We start from the raw sequence: 27,220 nt of genomic DNA on the forward strand, positions 1-27,220 counted from the left end.
CCCCAACTACTTGAGAGAGCGCCACAATGCCCCAGTGCCTATATAAAATATACAGGTGAGCCCCGTTAACTTGCGCGAGTTGAGGTCCACAAAATCGGACTACGAGTTAATGACGTTGACCAAAACAAACTTAAAATCAGCTTACGTTGCCATATTATAATAGTTCTGACCATTTAAAGTGTGATTCCTTCCTAGATGGTGATGATTTCTTCATCTGGGCCACATGTGTTGTGGGCGCGTGTATAAATTCCGGCTCAATCTGAACCGCCAATCCGTAATCCAAACATGGCCTTGGCTGGTCGGCGCCATGATCAGATGTTTTGTTGTGAACGTATTTTATCAGCAAAGATGAACAAGCCAGGAGTGACCCTGACCTCGTTCCACACTGATCCTTCAGAGCTAAACATCCTTTGTAATAGGTAATCTAAATTTTCAGGGTCCACAACTTGACCGCGAGTAAAGCCGAATCGCAACTTCTGCGTGTGCGAGTTAACGGAGCTCACCTGTACTAAAAAATATTACATATTGGCAGCCTGGTAGCTTAGTGGGCAGCACTGTTGGCCCAGGGTAAGAAGGTCCTGGGTTTGCGTTTGACTTGTCATAGATGAGATGAAGATTCTACAATGACCATCATGCTTTGCATCCAGGGACCTCATGCTGGGGTTTCTCACAGTCAGTTGAAGTCTGGTATTTATTTAAGAAATTGGTGAAAATCAGGTGACAACAGGCCGTTTTTGGTACCAGATTTCTTCCAAGGATACTTGGGTACTGCTGGAATGAGCTTGTGTCAAACAAATGGTTACTTGGGAAGACATATGTACATTTTGAGGGAACATCATCTTTGGTGTTTCGCCCATGTTGCGTGTTTCTCTGTTCGTGATCCAGCACAGAGTTGCTTCAGTGTTGAGGACTCCAGTGGATGAAGAAGGTCAAGGACACACCTGTGTTTCACCTGACCTAGGAACGCAGGCAGATACATGGTTGCTTTTGGAAGGTGGTGTTGGATGGTTGTCTTCTAGGACTCTGGGTGGTTCCGTGGTGTGGTAGCAACACACGCTCGCTGACCCGATCTGACCTTTTCATAACAATTGGATTTAAATCTATTAACATAAACATCAGATTATTAAAGAATTATTAGTTGGAACTGTAATCTTTCACTGTTGGTGACAATTTGCAGTAGCAGAATTTCTTTCTTTTGGGTTTATCGTCTGTATCTCCTGTGACACCTTCAGAATCACAGTGAGTGAAGGAGGGAGGACCGTTTTAATGCCAGAAAAAGATTTGGCAACGTCTTTGTGAAGTTTCAGAGGACGTTTGCTCTGCAGCTATGACTCATGTTTGGAGCATGCAGGAAACATTCAGATGTGAACTTGGTTATCAGCTTGCAAAGCTCGAATCCAGCCGTCCGAGAACTCATTCCAAGGTCTGTGAAGCCTGCAACTAAATCATCCTCCTGCGGTCAGATGTTGGAAGTCAGAAAACAGAGACTCGGTGAGTCCTGAAGCTGGAACATATTTAAGAAGCTAATATTTATGTAGTATTTAAGATTTAGCGCTGCCAAGGAGGCGTTGCTAGTGGATGTTTTTACACATGCTTGTAGGATTATACCATAATTAATGAATGGGAGATGATGGAAAGATGAGGTGCAAGGGCCACCCACACGCCGTTAAATGTTTCTGTTGAGCCGAATCACTTTTGCGAGATGATCAAAGTTTAATGCTCAGGATCAAAGATCAGCAATGAGGATCAAGGTTCACCTACCATGATTAGGAATCAAGTCAAGAATATGATCATAGTTCATTCATAGTGAGATCTGTGATAAGGATATGATGTCATCATTATTAATCTAACTTAAGTGATTAGGATTCAAGAGCACAGTCCAGATTAAAGAGATGGGGAACAGAATCAAATAATTATTCAGAAATATCACAGGTAATGAAAGTCAAGAATATGATCAAAGTTCAGTCATGGTGAGATCTGTGATAAGGATCTGAGGTCTACATTATTAATCAAATTTAAGTGATCAGGATTCAAGAGCATGAGCCAGATCAGAGATTTGTGAACAGGATCAAATGATTATTATGAAAAATCAGAGGTAAGGAAAGTCAAGAATATGATCAAAGTTCATTCATAGTGAGATCTGTGATAGGGATCTGAGGTCAGCATTATTAACCAAATTTAATGGATCAGGATTCAAGCGCATGATTCAGATCAAAGATTGGTGAACAGAATCATAGGATTATTATGGAAAATCAGAGGTAAGGAAAATCAAGAATATCATCAAAGTTCATTCATAGTGAGATCTGTGATAGGGAGCTGAGGTCAGCATTATTAATCAAATTTAATGGATGAGGATTCAAGAGCATGGTCCAGATCAAAGATTGGTGAACAGGATCAAAGGATTATTACGAAAAATCAGAGGTAGGAAATTCTAGAACTTAATCAAAGTTGATTGGTTGTGAGCTCTGTAGTACGTGTTGATCAGTATTACGGCTCAAACTCCAGTGAACAGGATCCAACAGAAATAACAGGATCAAACGCCAATGAATATGATCAAAATTGAACACCAGAAATTAGTCCTAAACTAGAAGTCAATGGGTAATTTTCTGCAGTGATGGGGTTGATAGCACGCTCCCATTCGCCAGCTCTCTGCGCAGTCTCCAACCAGCAACTATTATATTCACACAGATCATCAACTGCGCGTCAGTCTGGCTTTGTTTAATACACTCAATGTCGACGGAGGCACAGTGTGAAAACAGCCTGTCTGTTATCAGTCAGTGCTACAACAAAGCAAGTTTTAAAAACATGTTTTGCTTTCCATTTCTTATTGATGCATTCTTATTGGACGATCGGGTAAGGAATTCCACATAAATGAGCGTGTTTTCCTCGTTGATTCCTGTTAACAGACCGTACAGATGGATAGACACACCATAGAGTAAAAGTCCACTTTTGAAGACATTTTAAAGGCATGTTTACACGTAATATAGAACTGGATCCAGTCGTGTAGTGAGAAATAGGAAAGCACGGATTACAAGTACCTTACCACATTTTTGCATTGTAAACCCTTTACAATGAAAGAATACATTTTCTTAACGCCTACAGTATCACAATCATCTGAGTATTGGTTTCCTACCCCTCGCCTCCCACTTCTGTCTCTTCGCAACCATGCTGTGACTCACCTGTTTTTACTGGACTTATTTGGAATTCGTAAATGCTGTCCATTCTCTTATATCTGACTTCTTGTTTGGTTGATCATGCCAGACTATTACTGCCAGACTCTTGAAATTCACAGGGAACATTCTTGGAACACAGACCTTGGACAAGTTCAAACATGGCTGACCTTGATGTACTTGTATTTTAAGAGGTTAAAACATCAAATTCTGTTTCAATCTGATCCGTTTTGTGTTTGAGTGACAGCCCATCAGAGTAGAACTGCGCTGTGACGTCAGTCGCTGGTTTCTTCAAAACTGCTTCGTTTTGTGTGTTTATATACGTTTCTCATATGTTATGCAAAAGCTAGCGAGAAATAAACACTTCTAAAACTGAAAACACTGTTTTTGGAACCTAATAATACCTCTGAACTTATTTACAAGACATTTCACAGAGGTTAGCATGGTGGTGTCACTTCCTGGTGTAGCTACTTGCTCACAGCTTTGTTTCTGGTATATTATGTAAAAGCTAGCAAGAAATAAACACTTCTAAAACTGAAAGCACTGTTTTTGGAACCTAATAATACCTCTGAACTTATTTACAAGACATTTCACAGAGGTTAGCATGGTGGTGTCACTTCCTGGTGTAGCTACTTGCTCACAGCTTTGTTTCTGGTATATTATGTAAAAGCTAGCAAGAAATAAACACTTCTAAAACTGAAAATGCTGTTTTTGGAACCTAATAATACCTCCTGAACATATTTGCAAGACGTTTTGCAGAGGTTTGCATGGTGATGTCACTTCCTGGTGTAGCTACTTGCTAACAGCTTTGTTTCTGGTATATTATGTAAAAGCTAGCGAGAAATAAGCACTTCTAAAACTGAAAACACTGTTTTTGGAACCTAATAATACCTCTGAACTTATTTACAAGACATTTCAGAGGTTAGCATGGTGGTGTCACTTCCTGGTGTAGCTACTTGCTCACAGCTTTGTTTCTGGTATATTATGTAAAAGCTAGCAAGAAATAAACACTTCTAAAACTGAAAATGCTGTTTTTGGAACCTAATAATACCTCTGAACATATTTGCAAGACATTTTGCAGAGGTTAGCATGGTGACGTCACTTCCTGGTGTAGCTACTTGCTAACAGCTTTGTTTCTGGTATATTATGTAAAAGCTAGCAAGAAATAAACACTTCTAAAACTGAAAATGCTGTTTTTGTAACCTGATAACACCTCTAGAATCATTTACAAGACATTTTGCAGATGTTAGCTTGCACAATAATTTTCGCTAACTGAAAGCTAACATCCTATGGAGTTAAATTTGTCTAATTAATAACTGCAAATTCACAGAGGGTGATCTACAAATATTCCTTTATTTACGCATGAACAAATGATGATTTGTACATGTCCAAATTTTACGTAACACAATAGGCTATTAATTAAATAAACAACTGCAAATTATAAGAACATATCGCTCATAGGGCTGAGGGTATTTTAGCATTGCATTATATCTCTATATGTAATCTCTTTTTGCTACTACGTATTTATATTTTTTCTTTTTTATTTTGCACTCTGTACATACCCTTTTCATTCTGTTAATTTTTATGTTTACGTTCTTCACCAGACCTTTGAAGTCTGTGCATAGTTTACTCAGGTTTATATTTGCACTGAAAGACTTGAACCTTACCTTTCGTGGTACCTGTAAAGAATCGGTATCTGTAGTTGTTTTTTGTTTTGTTTTTTTAAAGAAACTTGCTCTGTTCTTGAGTTTTATTGGTCGGTTTTTGTTTTTCTTGCTTAAGTGATTAAACCTTGAATCCAAAATGTATGTTAAACAATTAAGACCTCAAGTTTGAGGTTAAAGGCGATCATCTATGATGTCATATCAGTGTTTTACAGTCACCGTGGGTGCCTCTGTAATTAATGTCTTGGCTTAATTATTTAAAATTTTCCGAAAATATAAGCATTTGGTCATATTTTTTACCTTGGCCTGTGACCTTGACCTTTAACTATTTTTTCTTTAAATCAAATCACTTTGTCCTTGGCTGGGCTTCAGTCATTCCACCTAGTTTTATCTTAATTCGATAAAAATTCTTTGAGTTATGTTGTTCAGACATGCAAACAGTACCACTACATGGCTTCCGCTACCCCCTGGATGGAATATCACCTTTCTGTCTGCTGGATTGGGCTGGATCCTGACCAGATGGAGTCGGTCTGTTGTGGAACATTGACTCTTGTCTCCTATACTCCTGTGTGATGTCATCTTAGAACATATAAGGTGCATGTGTAAAAGGAGGATGGGACCAGGATTCCTGGCAACATGTCGTTCCAGGTTTTGGGTGAAACTGCGCCAACTGGATTTTAAAGGAGTGGCAACCGACGTCTTACCTACTCATACCGAGTAGCTGGAATACTTCCACACAGCTTCTTCTCAGTCACTTACTTTTGCCGGGGGGGAGGCTAAACTCCAACTCCTCTTTGAACAGATGAGTAAGAGTTTAGTGGCAGCTGAGCTGAGGATGAAAACAGCGCCACACACACACACAGAGGCGGACTTTGGATTACAACCAGTTCTGCGCTCGCACAGACACAATGAGGTCTTTGAGAAGATTTGGACGCTCCTCTGTTGGAGCACAACTCTCTAAATATCTGTGCGTCTCTCTCCAAATGGAAAACATGCCAGAAAACACACAAACATGTATGGCAGCACTTTTTTTAAGTCATTTATTTTGCAAAACTGGTTTTGTCCCCCCCCCCCCCGCCCACCTCCACAGCACAGATTTCCACACTAAAAATGAAAAGCTTTTATAAAACTTTTTTCTCCCAGTTTCACTTTTGATGTTCGAACAACGCTAATGTGTTTCTCACGGCCTCTGCTGGTCTTTTTTTTTTAGAAGACGTCTCAGCGGACGGCAGCACGGAATTCCCAGACAGGACGTCCATGATGGAGGTGCGCCTGCAGGCGCAGGAGGACGAGATCACGCTGCTGAAATCGTCACTCGCAGACGCCCTCCGAAGGATCCGCCTTCACGATCAGCTCCTCCCATTACTTACACAGCAGCTCATTGCAGGTGGGTGAACTATTATCACTCTATGGTTCTCTCCTCATCCCATCCCAGAATAGAACAGAATAGGCCTTTATTGCCATTGTACGGGGGGTACAATGAAATTGGGGGGTGCTCCAATGAAATTGGGGGTGCTCCTCCAGAGCTACTGTACAACACAAAAAATAAATAATGCAATGCTAAAATACCCTAGGCTGTATGAGCATTGTGTTCTGTATAATTTGCAGTTGTTTAATTAATTATTAAGATCCTATTGTACATGTTCAATAAAGCTCCTCTATTAATCAATCAATCAAAAACAGTATTTATGTTTTAAGAGCAGAGCTTGTGCAAATCAAGTAATATTTGTAGATCACCCTCTGTGCATTTCTAGGTATTAATGAGACAAATTTAACTCCCTAGGGCATTAGCGGAAGTTAGCAAGCACGCTAACGTCTGCAAAATGCCTTCTAAATGACTCCAGAGGTGTTACAAAAAGTGTTTTCAGTCTTAGAAGTGTTTATTTCTTGCTAGCTTTTGCATAATATATGAAAAAGGTGATATACGAGTATTTACACACAAATGAAAGAGTTTTGCAGCTAGCAACCAGCCAGTGATTTCAGCATGCTAACGTCCACGAAATATCTTGTAAATAAGTTGAGAGGTGTTATTAGGTTCCGAAAACAGCGTTTGCACTTTTAGAAATGTTTATTTCTCACTGGCTTTTACATAATATAGGCCCATCATGTTCCATTTATCTCTGTATACCATAGCCTGAAGAGGATGGATGTCTAGACCTCTTCCCTGTAGGACACCAGGCCACTGCAGGTTGCTTCCCTAGTTAACACCAGTACCCATTTACAGCTGTGTGGACTGGGAATAAGCAAATTTAGTTTCTTGTTCATGGACAGAGACAGCTAGTGAGAAACACACACCTGAAATTGAATCTGAATCTATTTATTGGTGGTCCAACACCTAAAGCCTGCCTCAGTTTGGAGATTTTTGGCCCCAATATGTGTCATGGTTCCAAAAATGAGAAAATCAGACCTGCTTTATAAAAATGAGCAAAATTCACGTTTCTTACTAGTACTGCAGTATGCTATGTGGTACTCCTACGGTTGTTACCTCATTCTCCCACAAAGCCAAAAATGTATCTGTTGACATCTCAAAACTGTCTTCTCCTGAGTGCAACAGGTTTTTCATAGGATTTATACTATGGATTTGTGTTGGAGAGAAGTAGAGAAGTTACGTCACATGCGTCATATTTTACCCCTTTCGCGCCCGCCCTCAAATGAAACTGCACTGCCCAATTTTATCTTAAAGTGTAGTCTGGCATCAAAATAACTGAGCAGTCAAATCCACATCCAAGCACAAATGATTTGAAGTGTTTTATATTGTTCACTTGCCCTTACTTTTGCTAAATGTTGCACTATCTGCACAAAATACATCTGAAAACTTTTCCAACTGCTTAGAGTGTGTGTGTGTGTGTGTGTGTGTGTGTGTGTGTGTGTGTGTGTGTGTGTGTGTGTGTGTGTGTGTGTGTGTGTGTGTGTGTGTGTGTGTGTGTGTGTGTGTGTGTGTGTGTGTGTCAGTGTGTATATATACACTGATTTCTGCACGATACCCCATCATTGAGGGTTTTCAAAGTACTTCTTGGTGTAAGGATGGATTGTGTACAGGTTTCCTGCTTGTCTACATATAATGAAATGCCATTATGTACAACATATGGCAAAATGAATGAATACAGAACTTAGATCACTACAGTAACACTCGAAATGACTGCTATCCCAACCAGTGAACCCAAGCGCGGCACGGGTGCTAAACCAAGTCTACTGCACCGATGGTTGGACCAGTAGCAGAAAACTGTCCTCCAGCTCTGCCATTGATGGAATTCGTCATCCTGCCACTAGGTACTGAACAACACACCATGACCCTTTTCCCACTCGATACATACAGTATTTATGTTGTTTTAGTCTCTGCTGTCTTTTTAATCTCAAACTTGTTTTCATCTCTTATGAGAATTTCTTCCATCACAGGCATGTTGGTTAATTCAGCGATTCCATGTAAGTCATTATCTCTGTATTGTCCTTCTGTCGTCATCTCAATCTTCTAACTATTTCTAGCCAATTGTCAGAGAAGATTGTGGCCAAAGAGAATGACCACGTAGTGGGTCCAGTGTCCATGGAGCCTAGACCCAGACCAGCAACATTGGACAGGTCAACCCAGACAGATCCAGTCGTACCAGGACAGGACAAAGTCCCACTGGCTCTGACCAGAGTAGTCCAGAGTCTACAACTGGAAGACGCACTCCCTCCAAGGCCATCTGTTGAGGGGAGCCGGGCCAAGCTCCACCGTGCTCCTGGTCTGGAAGATGATGACGATGAGGAGCAGGAAGAAGATGAAGACGGAGGACACCAGGAAAAAGAATTGAGTTGGGTCTCATCCGTGGAAGAGCCTATTCAGCCCACCACCATCAGATGCCTGCAGAGGGAGGACTTCCACAGTGACAGCTGCTCTACAGAAGAGCACAGCTCTGCCTTGGCCCCAAGTAAAGACCAGAACATCAGTTCTCGTCCAGGACCCCTGTCCACTATTCAGGAAGGAGTAAAGAATCCGCTGTGCGTGATCTTGCTGTCCTCATTGTCTCATTCTCTTTAAGGACCAATCAACATTTCCCTGATTCTGGCTTGTGTGAGTGCAAACCCCAGTGACCGTAAGAACTAGAGCCTAACCGATGTGGATTTTCTGGGGGCCAATACGATACTGATTCATAAAAAATGGCAGTGTTTCCTAACATTTTTTTATCAAACAAAAAAATATAACTGAGGCTTTATGTTTTACAGTTTAAACATGAACTTTATTGTAAATGACTAGAAATAAAACTGACGTACAACCAAGATATGTCACGCTGCCTTCACTCAGACTGGCTGTCATCATGTCACATTACTCAGCATTTGCATAAAATAGACTTCTCATCACTTTAGGCCCTGCCTATCTGACGGCATAGCGATCACTTGCTGTAACATGCCCACACAGATTGAAAATGAATGGCAGCTGATCGCTTTGCCTCTGTCTCTTGTAGCTAATGTGACCAAGGGGTGGGGTGGTCCCAGCCATGCTTGACAGCATTGTAAACAATGCCATTGGAACCCCCTCTATAAACTACGCAATTGCATTTCCAACAGATAAAACCACTTGTATGCATTGTTTATTTGCTAAAATAAAAGTTTTTATATCTACAAAAATAACGCAGATATCAATATGTTTGTGAACGGCTCATATTTGCTGATATTATTGGCCTACTGATATAACAATCGGGGTCTATTGAGAACAATTTCAGGTTTCCAGGCTGTGATTAGTACATGAAACCCAAGAATGATGGCACGCTCCATTGTTATGTTCCCTCCAGCATCTTTGTCCCTGACTGGGAATGTCGGAGCGGAACACAACGCCACCTCTCATCCACATTGACTGACATATCCAAGATTAGCAAAGCGCACAGAGTGGAAAAACTGACATGAGGGTAATCAAACGCACCACTGTGCGCAGTACGGAGAAGATCAGGAGGTCACAGGAGACATAAAAGGTTTTAAACATCATATCTGTCCAAGCCGAGCACATCAGAGTCAGTACCCGTCAAAATAAAGTCGAGTGGTCCTGTCCAGGGTTTGAGGAAGCTGTGGCACGAAGGTTCATCTGGGGTTTGCACAAACGCTCAATCCTTTAAAAAAAAAAATTAAAATCTGCTCTAACCAACTGATCAAACCTCTAACATTTTCTTCCCCAAATAAATCAAGGTTCTACTTCTGAATGATGCTTGGTGGAAAGTGACTGTGTCATCGCCCGAGCACGGTCGCTTTCATTTACACGTGTATGTGCATGCATTCCTTCTCTTTTCTTATTTCGTTACTCACACCAATCGAGTCAGTAGGTGGACGGTTTTGTTTGTGGGTGTGTAGGTCCATGGTTCCAGTTAAATCCAGACATGACTGCCGCTGATGGCTTCAAAGGCACAGGGGCATGGAAAAGTTGAGGGACCTTTGGTGTTTTACTCGTTTAAATGTTTAGTGACACCAAATAAAAAATAATAATATCCCTTTTAAACTCACAGTGAAAACAAAAAACCTAATGGAAAAACATAATGAAAATCGAATTTGGGAAAAATCAGTTGGTTGCCTTGTCAGTTTTGTTTGGAAAAGTCATGGGATTTAATTTTAATTTAATATTTGCAAGTCAGTGAATTTGTCCTGGACTTGATTTACATGTACAACTTTTTATCTATCTATAAAGTAAGAAACGTGTGTGTGTACGTGGCTGACATATCTCTGACTGTTTGTAAGATTTCAGATATAACTTGCACATAGCACGATAATGTGCATCCTTTATTCTGAAAATTTTTCCGGATTAATATTCAAAACCTTTATTTTGATTAACATTGTAACATTCGTACTTCCAACATGGCAGCTCACTGATGTTACTGGTAGCAAAGTTAAACAACATCAGGTAGTTCATGTTGCTTGCACCTTATCACAATAAAACGTTTAATGCCAGCATCTCAACAAATAATTTTACTGTGAAAGGCATGCTGTCAGTGTTCCTTGCGACTGAGTTTAACTTGACAACACTGAGAAGATGTTAGCTAAAATCCCTTTTTTGCTAACACCAACAAATTTTCCACTATTTGTACAATGTTTCAGTCAGTACATAGGCTGAATAAATACTATATTTTCCCACAGTTTGTATAACGTTTCAATAAGTACATAAGCTGAATAAAATCTTATATTTGCTGTGAGTTTAAGTGTTCAGGAGGTGGGATACTGATTTGCTGTTTCAAATATTCTAATTTCTAAATGTTTATTTTTGTCTGTTCCAGTAACCTGTTTAATGGGAATCCTTTTATTTTCATATAATTGATAATCAGACTGATTTTGAAAAACAATATGAAATGCTATATTCAAATAGTAATATAATTAGGGAATAACCCTGTTGTGTCTGATGATGTGTCAGATGTTCATGCTGGGATATACGGTCAAAAATAGGCTTTACTGGCAATGCGTAGCTTGTAAAAAGCAGTTTTATGAAAATAAAAAGGATATTTTCCACTGTATATAACAGCATGAACGTCCGACATATCATCAGACACAACAGGGTTATTCCCATTCTAATCCAATTCCATTGTTTGCACGGTTTATTTTTTCTGTAGGTAATTTGGTCGGTGAGGCTAGGTTTACCGTGAAGCAGCGAGCCATCTCTCCAACAGCGGTCAGGGCACGGAGTAATCCATCAAATGTGAAAATCCATCAAATCCATCAAATGTGAATTAATTCTGTATCAGAATCCACATCAATACTTTCGGACGGTAGCTTAAATTCACCCATTTCGGTGGCAGTACGGGACTTTCTCTCAGTCTGAGCTAACAGCACTAACAGCTAGCAGAGCCACAGGTGGTGTTCTAACGAATTGTGTGTCTCAAAAGTGCCGCGTCCCGACAATACTGCGCATCCGCTGTTGCACGCGGAGGACGGGAATGATTTTCAACAGTAATCACATCTCGTCAGAACACCAGTCAGGGCACGGAGTAATAAATCTTTGGCCATCGGTCTAATATTTTGTTGCGTTCCTTACAGATATACGCCTCATACGACCAGCCATGAAAAATCTATTTTAAGCTCCCAATTTTCTACAAGAATACAAACTTCCTACGGGTACTGCACCAGTTTATATAACATTGTAGAGATTTTTCACTGTGAATTTAAAGAATGTAATTTTAGAAATTGTATACTGGATCATAATTTTATGAAAATTGTTTAATTGGTAAAAGCCCGAGGGTGGACAGACTTTTTCATGCCACTGTGTGCCAGCTCCTAGACTTGGTAATTTGTTTTTTTTTGTTGATGGATAACGTGCACTCTAATCTCTCTGTTTAGCGGTATTGTGCTTCACTCCAGAAACATGTGAAAGCTGGGCCTGATTGAGAATTGTTATTAGTGTAACATTTGAGAAAGTGTTGAAGGTGAAATGAAGGTGTGCGTTGGCAGCTCAGTTTCACTTCCTCGACCAAATGCCTTTTTTTAACAAAGAAACACACGGCGCTTCCTGTGATGACACCGTCTGATACAGTAATGACAGTAAACGTGCGCTTGTTTGTTCCAACGCAGCGTGGGAGGAGAGGCACAAATGTGGGCATTAAATAAGACCGTGTCACAACCACATTTGTTCTTGGCAAAAAATATAAAGCTGCAATTCTGCCAAATAAATGCAAACTGAATAATTACAAAATCATGCCTGACGTTGTAAACGGTAAGCACCCTCCATGTTTCCATCATGCAAATCATAAAATATATCGTTTAAGATCATACGCAAAAAAAGCGTTTAGTTTAAACAAGATATGTTGATGCTTATTTCAAAAGAAACTTGTCGGAGGTGGTTCCACTATTTAAATATACGAGTAGTCTCGTGATAATAACCAGGGCCCTGCTTTAATCTACGCTAAAACACAACTCACGTTAGCAAATTACAATTCCCATGTGCAGGAGTTTACAACCAGCCAGTGGTGGGCACATCCAGCCTAAATGTTAGCTTTGACAACCACTAATTTACTAACTGAAAAGTTGACTTTACTATTGCTAAGCTGGTAAACTTTTAGCTGAAGCTACTGCTTACTGAAACCTAACTGTGATACCGCTAAGTGGCTAATTGCTTAGGTGAAACTACTGCTTACTGAAAAGTTAACTGCTTACTGAAAAGTTAACTGTGACGTCATTAAACAGCAGATCATTTAGTTGAAGCTAGTGCTAACTAAAAAGTTAACTGAGATGTCACTAAACAGCTAATCTTTTAGCCGAAGCTACTGCTTACTAAAGGTTAACTATTGTCACTAAACAGCAAATCATTTAGTTGAAGCTAGCGCTTACTAAAAGGTTAACTGTGATGTCGCTAAACAGCAAATCATTTAGTTGAAGCTAGTGCTTACTAAAGGTTAACTGATGTCGCTAAACAGCAAATCATTTAGTTGAAGCTAGTGCTTACTAAAGGTTAACTGATGTCGCTAAACAGCAAATCATTTAGTTGAAGCTAGCGCTTACTAAAAGGTTAACTGTGATGTCGCTAAACAGCAAATCATTTAGTTGAAGCTAGTGCTTACTAAAAGGTTAACTGTGATGTCGCTAAACAGCAAATCATTTAGTTGAAGCTAGTGCTTACTAAAGGTTAACTGATGTCGCTAAACAGCAAATCATTTAGTTGAAGCTAGTGCTTACTAAAGGTTAACTGATGTCGCTAAACAGCAAATCATTTAGTTGAAGCTAGCGCTTACTAAAAGGTTAACTGTGATGTCGCTAAACAGCAAATCATTTAGTTGAAGCTAGTGCTTACTAAAGGTTAACTGATGTCGCTAAACAGCAAATCATTTAGTTGAAGCTAGCGCTTACTAAAAGGTTAACTGTGATGTCGCTAAACAGCAAATCATTTAGTTGAAGCTAGTGCTTACTAAAGGTTAACTGATGTCGCTAAACAGCAAATCATTTAGTTGAAGATGGTGCCTACTAAAACGTTAACTGAGATGCCGCTAAAGAGCTAATCATTTAGTTGAAGCTATTGCTTACTAAAAGGTTAACTGTGATGTCGCTAAACAGCTAATCATTTAGTTGAAGCTACTGCTTACTAAAAGGTTAACTGATGTCGCTAAACAGCAAAACATTTACTTGAAGCTAGCGCTTACTAAAAGGTTAACCATAATGCCTCTAAACAGCTAATCATTTAGCTGAAGCTACCTCTAACTTCTATTACATAAATTTAACTTCCTTTTTTTGCTCCAAAATACTGAAAAACAGACCTAAAGAACTGAAATTTGAATATGTTAAAGTGTAACATTGAGGTTTCCAGAAAATAATCAAATTAACTCTAGGTTGATATGCTTCTCCATCTCCTTGCGATGATGCTGCCTGAGCGCCATATGTCAGCTTCATTAATTGGAGCTCCAACAGCTACAGACATGTATGAATTTAGGGTTTACAAATGTTTACCACCATTAATCTCTATTTATAAATGGTCCGCTAATGGTTTTCATTGTTGAAAGGCTACTCCACTTCGCTAATTAAAGGTTAGCTGATTAGCTGAGCTATGCCCACAACTTCAGTTAGCAGTTCAGCGATGATAAAAAACTTTGCCACCACTGTCAATTGAAATTATTCCTAGACATTTTTTTCATTCAAGTTTTAACTTTGAAGGAGCACATTCCAAAAAATTGAGACAGTTATTAAGGAGCCATATCGGGAAAAATCTATTTTGTTTTTTTTTTTTGTTTTTTTTTACAGTTTCATGTGTTTGAGGCTTCATAGTTCACATCTACAAAATTTCCCAATCCAGAATGTGCTCACAGAAATTATGCTGCTGTAAACATGATTTAAACCCAACACAGCATGTTTTAGCCTTCTGTTACATACGCGTATGTTCCAGAAATACCCCAAAAAGCTTTAATTTGACCCCTGATTATTAAAACCTAATGGCCCAACATTCCCACTCTATTCCAAAATCCCCCCAAAATAAAACCAGATATACAAAGTGAAACTCGCAACATCACACCAATAATTTATTTTATGTACTTTAATTGAGATGCTAAATAATTGTTTGTGCCTAATCTTGTTTTTCTCCCTTTCATTACGGTGAATTAGTGTCTTGATTTGGTACGTTTTACGCTGGATGCCCATTCTTGCGCAACTCCAGGTGTACAAGGAGAACAGAGCACTTATGGCCTTAAACTAGAGATTCCAAACTGTGGTCATTACGGAAACTAAATTACGAAACCACACATTTCCCATAATTGCAATATAAATATTTCCCACAATAATTGACTTTCTGCCGACTTGTCAAAGAAATATTGAACTGCAAAGTTTTGGTCTGCACTATGAGCTGATATCGCTTGTTTGCTAAAACATTAACATGCTGTAATAGATAAAATAACTTTATTCCTGTCCACATATATATATATATATATATATATATATATATATATATATATATATATATATATATATATATATATATAGACCTAACTACCGGATTAACAACAATATGCATGTTTCCTGTCTGTCCATGAATGCTGTTATTCAATAGCTTTTGGGTGTTTTGTGTGTGTAGAGAAATTGCATATGCGCGTTTGGTCCGTGTCTTCTCCCTCACACACACACCCACACGCACGTTTGCCCTCTGCTGATCCAGGATCCGCAGGAACAGCGAGAAACTCGGGCGAGACGCCACAGACAGGCAGAAGAAGCGTCTGGACAAGAAGGCGGCGTCCTCGGCCAACCTGCTGACACGCTCGCCCAGCCTGGAGAAGTAAGCCATGACCGTCAGCGCGCTGCACGTTCCTGTGTTATGATCAGTGTTACAGCCTTTATTGTGTCATCAGACATGCTGTGTGACATCATAAGCTTCTGTTCTTTAAACATCACGATCTGTTAAATGTCTAACCTTTTTGTTCGGTCGGCCTCACGTATGTGTTTGTGTTTGTTTTTCCAGTCGCGCGAAGGAGCTCATCACCAGTGCAGGTGACGTATTAAAATTGTATATATTTTTTAAAATCTTGCGTGCTTGCGTTTGATTAGTTCTGTCCAAAATGGATCCACTTTACCTATTTAGTCCATATTACCCCCAAGCTGTCAATTAAGCAGTTACAACCTTGTGTTTGTCTTTTCAAGGTCATGTTGGCAATAGGACAAGTAATAGAGGACTTCCTATTAGCGTCATTGGTCCAACATCTTGACCTTTTTAAGTTTTTCTCCAAATCAAGTCGAGCTATCGTTGGCTGACCCTCAGTCATTCCACCAAATTTGGTCCAAATGGGATCAGATCTCTTCGAGTTGTGTTGTTCACCGCACAGGGCTGATAGCATCGCTACAGGATTGCGCTACTAATGATGTGGCTTTATTTTTTTTTAAAAACATAAACCCAACATTATGTTGACATTTACGAACTGTGTTTGAGAACTGCTTGACTGTAATAAAGGAAACAATGCCAACTTTTAGGGATACCTTTGCACCAACCTGTAACTGTTAGCATCAGTCATGTTTAGCATGAGTCCATAGGCTAATGCTAAGCGCTAGTGCAGCGCTTGTTACATCCATGACACTCCAAACACCTTGGGTCCTTGATTGCAAACCACCCAGGCAGACAAAGCATCTCGGAGATGAAGTATTATACAACCCTTTTTCCACAGTTTAAACTTTGCTTAGCAATAAATCTGTTTTGCCTCACAACCTGCGTAGCAACATATTGCTAGCTTACTTGCTAATCTGGATTCAAAACAAATTTTACATGCTAATGTCGATAATACCTATGTTCACCATCTCGTTCAACTTTCAGATTTATAACATAACTCTCGTATTGATGACAAAGAGCATTAATAGTATTTTGGATACTACAAGTAACGCTTATGCCAATAACTTTCTCAGAAATTGATTTTAGCGTTATGCTACATTACCTTAGTTGTGTTATCTAAGTTATGTGGAGGCAAAAATGATTTTAAGTCAAAGTGTCTGAGGCTGTTTGTGGAAATAAAGTCAAGAACTTAACAGATTAAATAACAGGCTTTTAATTCAAGGCCTTGAAGACACACGCAAAGTCAAAATCAGAAAAGCAGGATTTTGAATGAGTGTGTACGCAGCATTTCTGTTTTGTACATTCAAAGAAAGACAAACAGTCACGTACACATTTACCAGAATATGAAACTTCGTGTTTCCCATGAAAACTCTCGCTGAACAATGAATGTTAAAATAGTTTTATCAGTGCAGCTGCAATACTGCAACATTACATAAAGACAATGAATAGAGTTTAGATGCAAAAGTTTTAGGCAGGCTGTCTGTAAGACATTAAATGAATAATTTTGACACTAAGTGGCCAACGAGAGGCATAGCACAATAAATCTAAAGTTTTCCTTGTCTCCAGCTACCACGGACAGTTGGTATTGCTCCAGCTATCAAGAACAATTTTGATGTCAGTACTGCATAGTACAGGCTCTGGTTTGTGAAACAGTCGGGCACTCACAAGCAACTTTTTCCCAGTTGCTGGTGGAAATGTGCTGTTGTCAGTAAATTGTATCCACTCCGTGTTCTGGCCTTCTGTGCAACCCCTAATCCATCACTTGTGCCTCCCTTGGTTCATATCACTAGCTGTACCATGTCTTGGAGAAAAACACCGCCAACCATCTCAAAATTTCCTTTCCCGACTATGTTTACAGAACTTTTAGGATAGTTCTCAAGCTCATGTAGAGCAGATGTAGCTCAGTGGATAAGGCACTAGCCTGTCAGTAATGTAGACCCCTGTTTGAATCCTCCCTCTCGTTCTACCTTTCTATGTCCTTGGAGAAGACACTTAATCTACATTGTTCCAGGCCATCCAGCTGTAAATGGGTATTGGCCTTGGTTGGAGAAGTAATCTGCATCAGACTAGCGTCCCGTTCACGGCGAGTGGTAGACTCATTCAATTCTAGTGCGGCAGATAACTGAAACAATGACTCAAACAAATACTCCTTAGACGTTACTCTTTTGAAAAAACCGACTAGCCACTTGAATTTTCAATAGGCGGCCAGGTAGAGGTCAATTGAAGAATTACACAGTTGTCAAAATTAAAAATGCTCCAATCAAATTGAAGTCTACACTACATTATTTGTCTGAGCATAACAATTCCAAAAAGGTATAGTTTGGACTATCTATGACTGAATGTTCTGGAGTTATTGGGTAAAAACAGCAAAAATGGTGACAAAGGTCAGTTTCAGTTTGTACAGGGGTCAAAAGTTAAAGTTCCTTCAATTTTGGTAAAAAGTGGTGCAAATTACTGGTTGAGCTAATAGCATTAATAAATGGAATAGTTTTGGCTGTGTTGAATGTTTGGTCTCCATAGTAAAGGCCAAACAAGATCAACGTCTGTTGGATTCTATGACATGTGACATGTGTTACCCCGTAACATGATAACTAAGCATGACAGAGGTTGGACGATGGACAAATGACTGTTCGCTGCATAACTACTGCTGTTAGCATTTGTTGTGTGAGAGTCGTGCTCTGATGCAAATCTCGGTTTGGCAAAGGTTTGCTCTTGGCGCTATAGCTTGACTCATCATGTGAGGGGGGTGGGGGTGGGGGGATTTGAAATGTTTTGAAGCAGGTCCAGCTGGTTTCATTATACTTTTGTAACCCAGGATGGATGCTGGTCCATTGCTTTGAGCCAAAGGCATAGAAACAATCCATGCAGTGGAAACGCCTGATTTCACCCCCTCAGCAGAAGAACTATCTTCTAAAAGGCGACGCCATAAACAAGTTGTACTATGACAACTTTCTGAAGCACCCACAGGAAGCTGTGGGTAAATGCAATGGGAAAGTTGAAAAAAATTGACCAAAATTGCCTTGTTATCTCAGGACAACGCCTGCACTGAGTCGTGGGCGTGTCCTTGGACTTATCCAGATGATTAGACACCTGTTTTCTAGATCATGATCAGAGAAATGCACCACATGGCCAAAATGTTGGAGCTGACGTTCCCTCACAATGCAAGTGATAACCTTGTAACCGCTCGTTTGACACAAAATCATTCCAGCAGTACCCAAGAAGACCTGGGACCAAAGACATCACGTCATTACCTTATGTCACTAGTTAGCGTCAAGGTTTCATAGCCATATAGTCAGTGGTGGGCACAGTTCTGCTATCTGCTAACCGCTAATTACCAAAGCTAATGTTTTCATTAACGGATTAGCTTTTCAGATACTTTGAAAACCATCAGCGGACCAATTAGCTTCCGATAAATTTAGGTCCAATAATTTTAAGACCACTAGCATATTTTGCAGGCATAGCGAATAAAGCTGACAGTTAAAAACATTTGTGAAGTCTGAAGTCAAAGATTTTAGTGCCTGCCTGCTAATGTTTCCTAGCAGACAGACAGCTTTATCCTCTGCAGACAGAGGAAAGCTGATTACAGGAGAGAAAGGAAGAGAGAGAAAAAAAGATAATTTTTCGTTACAGTAGAGACCCTGAAAAGTTTTAATAAACCTGAGTTTCTGGCATGTTGACATAAAACAAACACAATAATGTCTGTAAACCCACAGAATATATTCACGAGAGTTTAGGCACACTAAACAAAGAGTTCAATACCGTTGTCCATGTGCAGCCTGATCAGAGCGTCTCAATGCATTTCTCCTGTCGTGAAAACTTTACCTATAATGCACTGCAGCATGTGTGGTTCCAAACACTAAAAACGTCAAAATTAGCGCATTACTTTAAAACTAAAACATATAGCTGATATTTTCACTTCATAAAATGCCAGACGTGATGTTAATTAAATAACTTGGTCTGGAATTAGTTTGGTTAAAATTTTAACCATAAGTTAAAACTGTATGCCCGTTGATGACTTGCGTGATATGCTGGCGAGTCATTATGGTGTAAGAGAAATTGTCTTTCTTTTTCCTCCTCCGCCTCAGTCACTCTGTCTCTTTTGCTGAAAGAAAGCTAATCTGACACAGAAGCGCTGCCTCGTTGTTGTGTCAGTAGCTGCTAATGTACTGAAATCAATACTGAAAGTTAGCGGTTTAGCTTTTATCTGTAACTTCCACTAAATTTTTTGGGTTGATCGGGTTAGCTATATAAGCTATAGCTATATTAGCTATATAAGCTATATATATCGAAGCTAACTTTTTGATTAGCTGTGCCCACTACTGCATATAGTAAGCTGGGAACCTCAGGACCCTAAAGACTGGACATTCATTCACTTGCAAAGGCATCTCCATCGCCAAACACCAAATATAGCTAAGGAGCACGGTTCCAAACATACGATCCATTTGTAACCTTTGTTTTCAAGTTCACTAGTACAGTATTGATTTATTTTCAATGCTTCTACGAGGCTTCTGTTATTATTATTGGATGTTTTTTTAAAGTTTATTGGGACCATTTCCACCATTTTTATAAGTTTGTTCTGGCAAGAGTTGAAGCGTATTTCTCATTGGTTCATACGTGCTGAGAATGTCTGCGCTTCTCTGCCCTTTTCTGAACCAGCCGCACGTGTGGTTTAGCGTAGCTTTTTATGAGCGTTGGCCCAAAGTTTGGGATTTTAGGCTTCTTTATTGTGGACTCGGTCACACATCAGCTTGAGAAAGTCAAACTTGAGAGTTAAGGTTTCTGGAAAACTTTACGATTACTGCGGTTTAACAGTCTCTAAATTTCAGCAGATGTTTGCTAAATTATTTTAACATTTGCAGGATGATTTAATGCAGCTGAACTGTGCTACTACAGTTACCACCAGAATTCCACAAGAATGTCTTTTTTTTGTTGTTGTCTTCCTACCGTTCACAGTTTAATATGTTTTTTTTTTTGTTGTTTTGGTGGGTTTTTAAAACTATATATTTTATTTATTTATTGTTTGTAGACCTCTGACCTTTGATCCTGCTCACATCGGCACTCTGAACGAGACCTTTATTCCTGCTCACTTAGTGCTCTGATCTTGACCTATAACCTTTAATCCTCCTCACTCAATGCTCTGATATAGACCTCTGACCTTTGATCCTGCTCACCCGGCACTCTAATTGAGACCTTTATTCTACTCACTAGGGCTCGATCTTGACCCTATAACCTTTAATCCTGCAAACTCAGCACTTGAACTTGACTGAGGACCTTGATCCTGCACACTAACTGCTTGATCTTTACCTCAATCTTTATCCTGCTCACTCAATCTCTGATCTAGACCTCTGACCTTTGATCCTGCTCACTTGGCACTCTGATTGAGACCTTTATTCCTGCTCACTCAGCACTTTGATCTGAACTGATGACTTTTGATCCTGCACACTTAGCGCTTTGATCTTGAATTTAATCCTTCGCTGAGCTTTGAGCTCTACTGCTGACCTTAGTTCCTGCTTATGAGAATTTTGCACAAGTCTCTCGAAATACTGATTATTATTTTGGATAATCTGGACCAAAAGGATTCTTTACTTTTTATGAGCGTTTGCTTGGCTGCCAAGATAAGACTTAAATGGCCTAGTTTTGCCTAAAACCCAGGAGCTCTATAGCGGACTCCAAACCCCCGCTAGATGTTGTGAAGAGACGTTAGGCATGTTGACAAACTGTTACACCTTCAAATCCAGGTATTGTTCATCTACAACAGACTCCTACATGGGTCCAGTTTTGAACACGCACACCCGTCAGCATCAGTAACAGACCCCGACCCGTATATAATAAGTCAAATTTGCACCCACCAGTTAATATAAGTACCAGGATCCGGCCTGTGATATCGTACGCAGCCGACAGTCACTCACATTAATGTCACTTATTTTTTACGCTGCATGTTATAAAGCATGAATAAAACACAAACTGTGGCTTTTAATGCTCTACGCTGCTGTGCGTGTGCAGACGGGACTATGACTAACTATAAGGTGTTACTACTACAACGGTACTACTGGACACAAGTAGAAACATGAATTCACATGTTTCAATCATGAACCAGCGCTGACATTTAATGACCTGAGTTTGGCAGCACAGAAACAAAACACTAAATAATATCACTTACTAACTTCATCAAGTGCTTTTAAAATAGAGAAACATTCATTTTAAAATTCAAATAATAATTATATTCAAACAACAAGCGCAAACCTCCCCAACGCTAGTTTCCAATTACACAAAATTCTACCTTGGCAAATTTTCAAGATCAGAGTCCTGTTAGAAGTGACTTTTCATAAGATAAATTAGATGTGATCATATGTCAAGAGGATGTATTTTCACAGAACATTGCTTGTCACAATTTGTCATTGCTTGTTGGCACTTGGTTTCAGACTGATAACTGGAAAACAAACGGGGATAAAATTGCAAACCTCTGTTCAGTTTTGGTGGTGTAGGTAAATCCATAACAGAAAATGAGAGCGATCGAGGCACTTTTGATGGAGATATAATGCAAATATACACCAAATGGGCTTTTCAATATTAAATTCAAATGTCCACAAAATCCATAATCCGGATCAGATCCAGATCCAAATTTTTGTCAGTGTGATAGTGGTGTCAGTCTGCACCCTCACTTTCAACATGAGAGTGACTGGGGCACGTTTGATTAAAATATAATGTAAAATATACACCAAATGGGCTTTTCAATATAAATTCAAATGGCCAAAAAAATCCACAATCTGGATCAGCTCCAGATCAAATTTTGTCAGGTGATAGTGAGTGTCAGTCTGACACCCACTTTCAAATATGAGAGTGATTGGGAGCACGTTTTGATTAAATGTAAAAATACACCAAATGGGCTTTTCAATATTAATTCACAATGGTTCAAAAAACCCAAATCTGGATCAGATCCAGATCAAATTTTGTCAGCTGATAGTGTCAGTCTGCACCCTCACTTTCACAAATGAGAGTGATTGGAGCATGTTTGATTAAGATCTAATGTAAAATATACACCAACTGGGCTTTTCAATATTAAATTCAAATGTCCACAAAATCCATAATCCGGATCAGATCCAGATCAAATTTTGTCAGGTGATAGTGAGTACCAGTCTGCTCCTCACTTTCAAAATATGAGAGTGATCGAGGCACTTTTGATGGCGATATAATGCAAAATGTACACTAAATGGGCTTTTCAATATTAAATTCAAATGTCCCACAAATCCATAATCTGGATCATCCAGATCAGATTTTGCAGGTGATAGTGAGTGCCAGTCTTGCACCTCACTTTCAAATATGAAAGTGATTGGGGTCAAGTTTGATTAGGATATACTGTAAATATACATTAAATGGGTTTCAATGTTAAATTCAAATAGGCAAAAAATCCATAATCTGGATCGATCCAGATCAAATTTTGTGAGGTGATAGTGAGTGCCAGTCCGCTTCTCTCTTTCAAATATGAAAGTGATTGAGGCACGTTTGATTAAGATATAATGTAATATATACATAAATGGGTTTTCAATGTTAAATTCAGATGGCCATAAAATCTGATATCTGGAGCAGATCCGGATCAAATTTTGTCGAGTCGATACAGGATACCATCCTAACCTAACAGTCCTCAAAATATGAAAGGACATTTGATCTTTTAAACAGATGTTTAAGTTTAATTTTTGAAAATTATTCAATGTTAAATAAAGGGATTGGGGGGTTTACTTATGGTGGAAAACTTTGTGTAAGTAGTTGTGTGTTTATAGCTTGAATATTCTTCTCGGGTGTGTGTGTGTGTGTGTGTGTGGAACATCAGTAAAACGAAACTCTCCCCCTTCAAGTCACCTTGCCTGAGTACCCCCCCTCTATAAACCGACTTACTCGTAAACCTCTGTGCGGTGGGCTCAGCTAAAAGTCGCTGGGTTTCTTTTCATGGCTATCTTTATGGCTTACTGAAACGTGCGATTTGGACACCAGAAATATCAACTCAGCAGGAGGCCTCTCCCACTCGTTTTTTTCTTCTTTAATATGAGCCTTTTGGCGGGAAACACTGGAGGGCTGTTTGTGCTGTGGGCGCTGCCTGGAATTATAGCCGTTGTGGTTAGCCAGGACTCTGCTGGAACGGTGGACGGCCAGGAGGTTCCCAACAAACAGTTTTCAATTCTTAGCTTGTCTACATCACATCACACTTCTTCTGAATACTTCTCCTTGGCTGAATTTTTACATCACTAATCGTTGGATGACACAGAGTTATTATGTAGCATGTTTCTGAACAAGCAATGAAAAGTGATTTATCGAGAAATAGAAAAAACGCAATGTGAAACAGCCTCGGCTGTATAATTTGCAGTTGTTAAATTAATTATTACGATCCTGTATGTTCAGTAAAGCCCCTCTATCAATCAGTCAATCAATCAAAACATATTTACATTTTGGCATCTGCAAGAAGCCTTGATAATCATTTGACCCAGATCTTGATGTTGATCACTCATCTTTGATCCTGACTTTTGATTCTGTTCAGTGATTTTATTCCAGTTCTGACCTTTATTCATTTTCCAAACATAGTTCTTAATAGCTCCTTCAGGCCTTATCTTTGATATGATTACTCATCTTGGCATCATCATTGTTTACCTTTGAGGCTAAGTGCTCATCTTTGATCTGCTTAGTGGCCTTAATTCGAATGGCTGTGATCCATGATAGAGGTTATATTTCCATTGTTGTGACCATCTGTATGTCCTGCTTTGATCATGTAGTAAGGATAAGGGGAATCTCACCTTTGATTTCTGATCTCAGTACTAATTGGCCATCCCCGTTACACCAACAAAGGCTAAAAGGTCAAACAAGAAGACATGATGCGGAATGCAGATCACCAGGCCAAGATAGGATCAACAGATTCAAGTTACACAACAAAGGCAGGATTAACATAAACCAGATTGCACAACAAAGGCAGGATCAACACAATCCAGATTGCACAACAAAGGCAGATTAACATAATCCAGATTACACAACAAAGCAGGATAACAGAATCCAGATTACACAGCAAGCAGGATAACCAGAATCCAGATTACACAACAAAGGCAGGATCAACAGATCCGATTACACAACAAAGGCAGATTAACATAATCCAGATTGCACAACAAAGGCAGTATTAACATAATCCAGATTGCCCAACAAAGGCAGGATTAACATAATCCAGATTGCACAACAAGCAGGTTAACAGACTCCAGATACACAATAAAAGGCAGGATCGACAGATTCCAGATTACACAACAAGGCAGGATTGACAGATTCCAGGATTACGATTAACAGAATCCAGATTGCAACAACAAAGGCAAGGATTAACAGAATCCAGATTACACAACAAAGAGGATTAACAGATCCATATTACACAGCAAAGGCAGGATCAACAGATTCCATATTACACCACAATGCAGGATGTAACAGAATCCAGATTACACAACAAAGGCAGAGGATTAACAGAATCCAGATTGCACAACAAAGGCAGATTAACATATCCTGATTACACCAACAAGCAGGATTAACATAATCCAGATTACACACAAAGGCAGGATCAACAGATTCCATGATTGAGGTTATATTTTCCTTTGCTGTTGACCATCTATATGTCCCTGCTTTGATCATGTAATGAGGATAAGGGGAATCTCACATTTGATTTTGATCTCAGAGCTACTTGGCCATCCCCGTTACACCAACAAAGGTCAACAAGAAAGACATGATCGCCAGAATCCAGATCACAGATCCAAGGCAGGATAACAGATTCCGATTATACACAAAGGCGGGATTGACAGATTCCAGATTACACAATAAAAGGCAGGATCGACAGATTCCAGATTACACAATAAAGGCAGGATTGACAGATGCCAGATTACACAACAAAGGAGGATAAACAGATTCCATATTACACAACAAAGCAGGATCAATAGAATCCAGATTATGATTAACAGAATCCAGGATACACAACAAAGGCAGGATCGACAGATTCCAGATTACACAACAAAGGCAGGATCAACAGATTCCAGATTACACAACAAAGGCAGGATTAACAGAGTCCACATTGCACAACAAATGCAGGATCAACAGATTCCAGATTACACAACAAAGGCAGGATCAACAGAATCCAGATCACAGATCAAAGGGAGGATCTGGACTAAAGGAGCAGAATCAAAGATCAGCGATCAAAGGCAAATCAACCCCTTGATCGAATTCAGCCCCTATATTTAACCAACGTGTCTAATCTAAGGCTGAGCGCTGCACAGATTTACATGGAATCTGTTTGTGTTCTGAGAAATCTCACTGACAACTGATAACTGGCCATGAGAGCGTTGCCTCCTTGATAACATACAAAGAAAATGTAAATTACGTCAATAAAATGGCCAAAGAAGTGAAGCTGTGGTACAGGTGTAAATAGTTTGTATGTTATATAAGACCACATATAGACAACCAGCTCTCAAGGCTGATTCTCGGTTTTATACTCATTTGGCAATTCAAATTGGAATAAAACAACACTGGAACCTGTGTCCTAAAGTCCATGCGAGCTTATTTTCATGAAATGTAATGCCATGTCAAGTTGGTGTCAATAAAACATACGGATGAATGAATGTTCCTGTAAACATGATATCTGTTTCAGATTGAGGTAACTGGAAGCCAAAACGATAAAACTAGAAACTGACTTTCCACTTTCATTCTTGTTTTGTTTTTCCTCCATTATCATCTTTCACTCTCTTTCTCAGTTGGTTTTGCGGCTGATTGTAAAATGATAAGGTGTGGCTAATGCTTTAAACAGGTGAAAGAGGTCTCGGTACTTGCTCACTTAGTTTTTTTAAAAAGTATCATCTGACAGCCTTGAGGCAGCGGGTCCCTAGAGGAGTCCTGTGAGGGGTGCTGCGGGAGTATGGAGTACTGGAACCACTGCGTCTCCTGATCCAGTCTTTATTCAACCAAAGTAGGAGCTGTGTCCACATTCTCTGCATTACGTTGGACCTGCTCCTAGTGGGTGTTGGACTCTACCAGGGCTGCCCCTTGTCACCAATCCTGTTAGTGACATTTATGGAAGGGATTTCATAGCACAGTCAGGATTGGAGGGTGTCCAGTTTGTGACCTCAGTGTTGCATCTCTATCTTTGGGAGGGCTGGTAGAATTACTGGCCCGTTAAGGGGTTCAAGTATCTCAGGGTCTTGTTCATAATTGGGGGTAAGTTGGAGCGTGAGATCAGTAGGCTGATTGCGGTGGTATCAGATGATTTATGGATGCTGTGTTGGATGGTTGTGGTGAAGAAAGAGCTCAGTCCAGACTCTTGATTTACCAGTCTATTTACGCCCCTATCCTCATCTATGGTCAGGAACTTTGGGTGATGATCCAAAAGAATAAGGTGGAGATACAAGCAATGGAAATGAGGATTCTTATGTTGGGTATCTAGGCTTGCACTCCAGACCGGGGTTATAGCTTGATTATCCTTGAGGAACTCAGAGTAGTGCTGCTGCTTTTCACATTGAATGGAACCAGCTGAGGTGGTTTTGGCATCTGCAGAGGATGCCCCCTGGTCATCTCCCTAGGGAGGTCTTCCAGACACATCCAACTGGGAGGAGGCCCCAGGAAAGACCCAGGATATGCTGAAGGGA

At 39.7% G+C, this 27,220-nt stretch overlaps 2 protein-coding genes and 1 long non-coding RNA gene across 3 annotated transcripts in view; 2 read left to right on the plus strand and 1 right to left on the minus strand.

Moving 5' to 3' along the window:
- The window catches only part of LOC117504818, a 3,434,143-nt gene that overhangs the window by 3,251,029 nt on the left and 155,894 nt on the right, over positions 1-27,220 (plus strand). The gene's annotated exons all lie outside the window — the stretch shown is intronic.
- Positions 1-27,220, plus strand: part of eml3 (EMAP like 3) — an 85,200-nt gene that overhangs the window by 30,989 nt on the left and 26,991 nt on the right. The window contains 5 exon segments of the mRNA XM_034164408.1: positions 6,045-6,221; positions 7,990-8,104; positions 8,318-8,812; positions 15,414-15,530; positions 15,714-15,742. Coding sequence (XP_034020299.1) covers positions 6,045-6,221; positions 7,990-8,104; positions 8,318-8,812; positions 15,414-15,530; positions 15,714-15,742 — 933 coding nt within the window.
- Positions 421-19,477, minus strand: LOC117504907. Its single transcript, XR_004558966.1, has 3 exons — positions 19,464-19,477; positions 13,892-13,896; positions 421-508 (listed from the first exon to the last, which is right to left on the minus strand). It is a non-coding gene; the product is annotated as an uncharacterized LOC117504907 (long non-coding RNA).

This window comes from Thalassophryne amazonica, chromosome 23 (genome assembly GCF_902500255.1).
Source record: "Thalassophryne amazonica chromosome 23, fThaAma1.1, whole genome shotgun sequence".
In the NCBI taxonomy this organism is placed as follows: Eukaryota; Metazoa; Chordata; class Actinopteri; order Batrachoidiformes; family Batrachoididae; genus Thalassophryne; species Thalassophryne amazonica.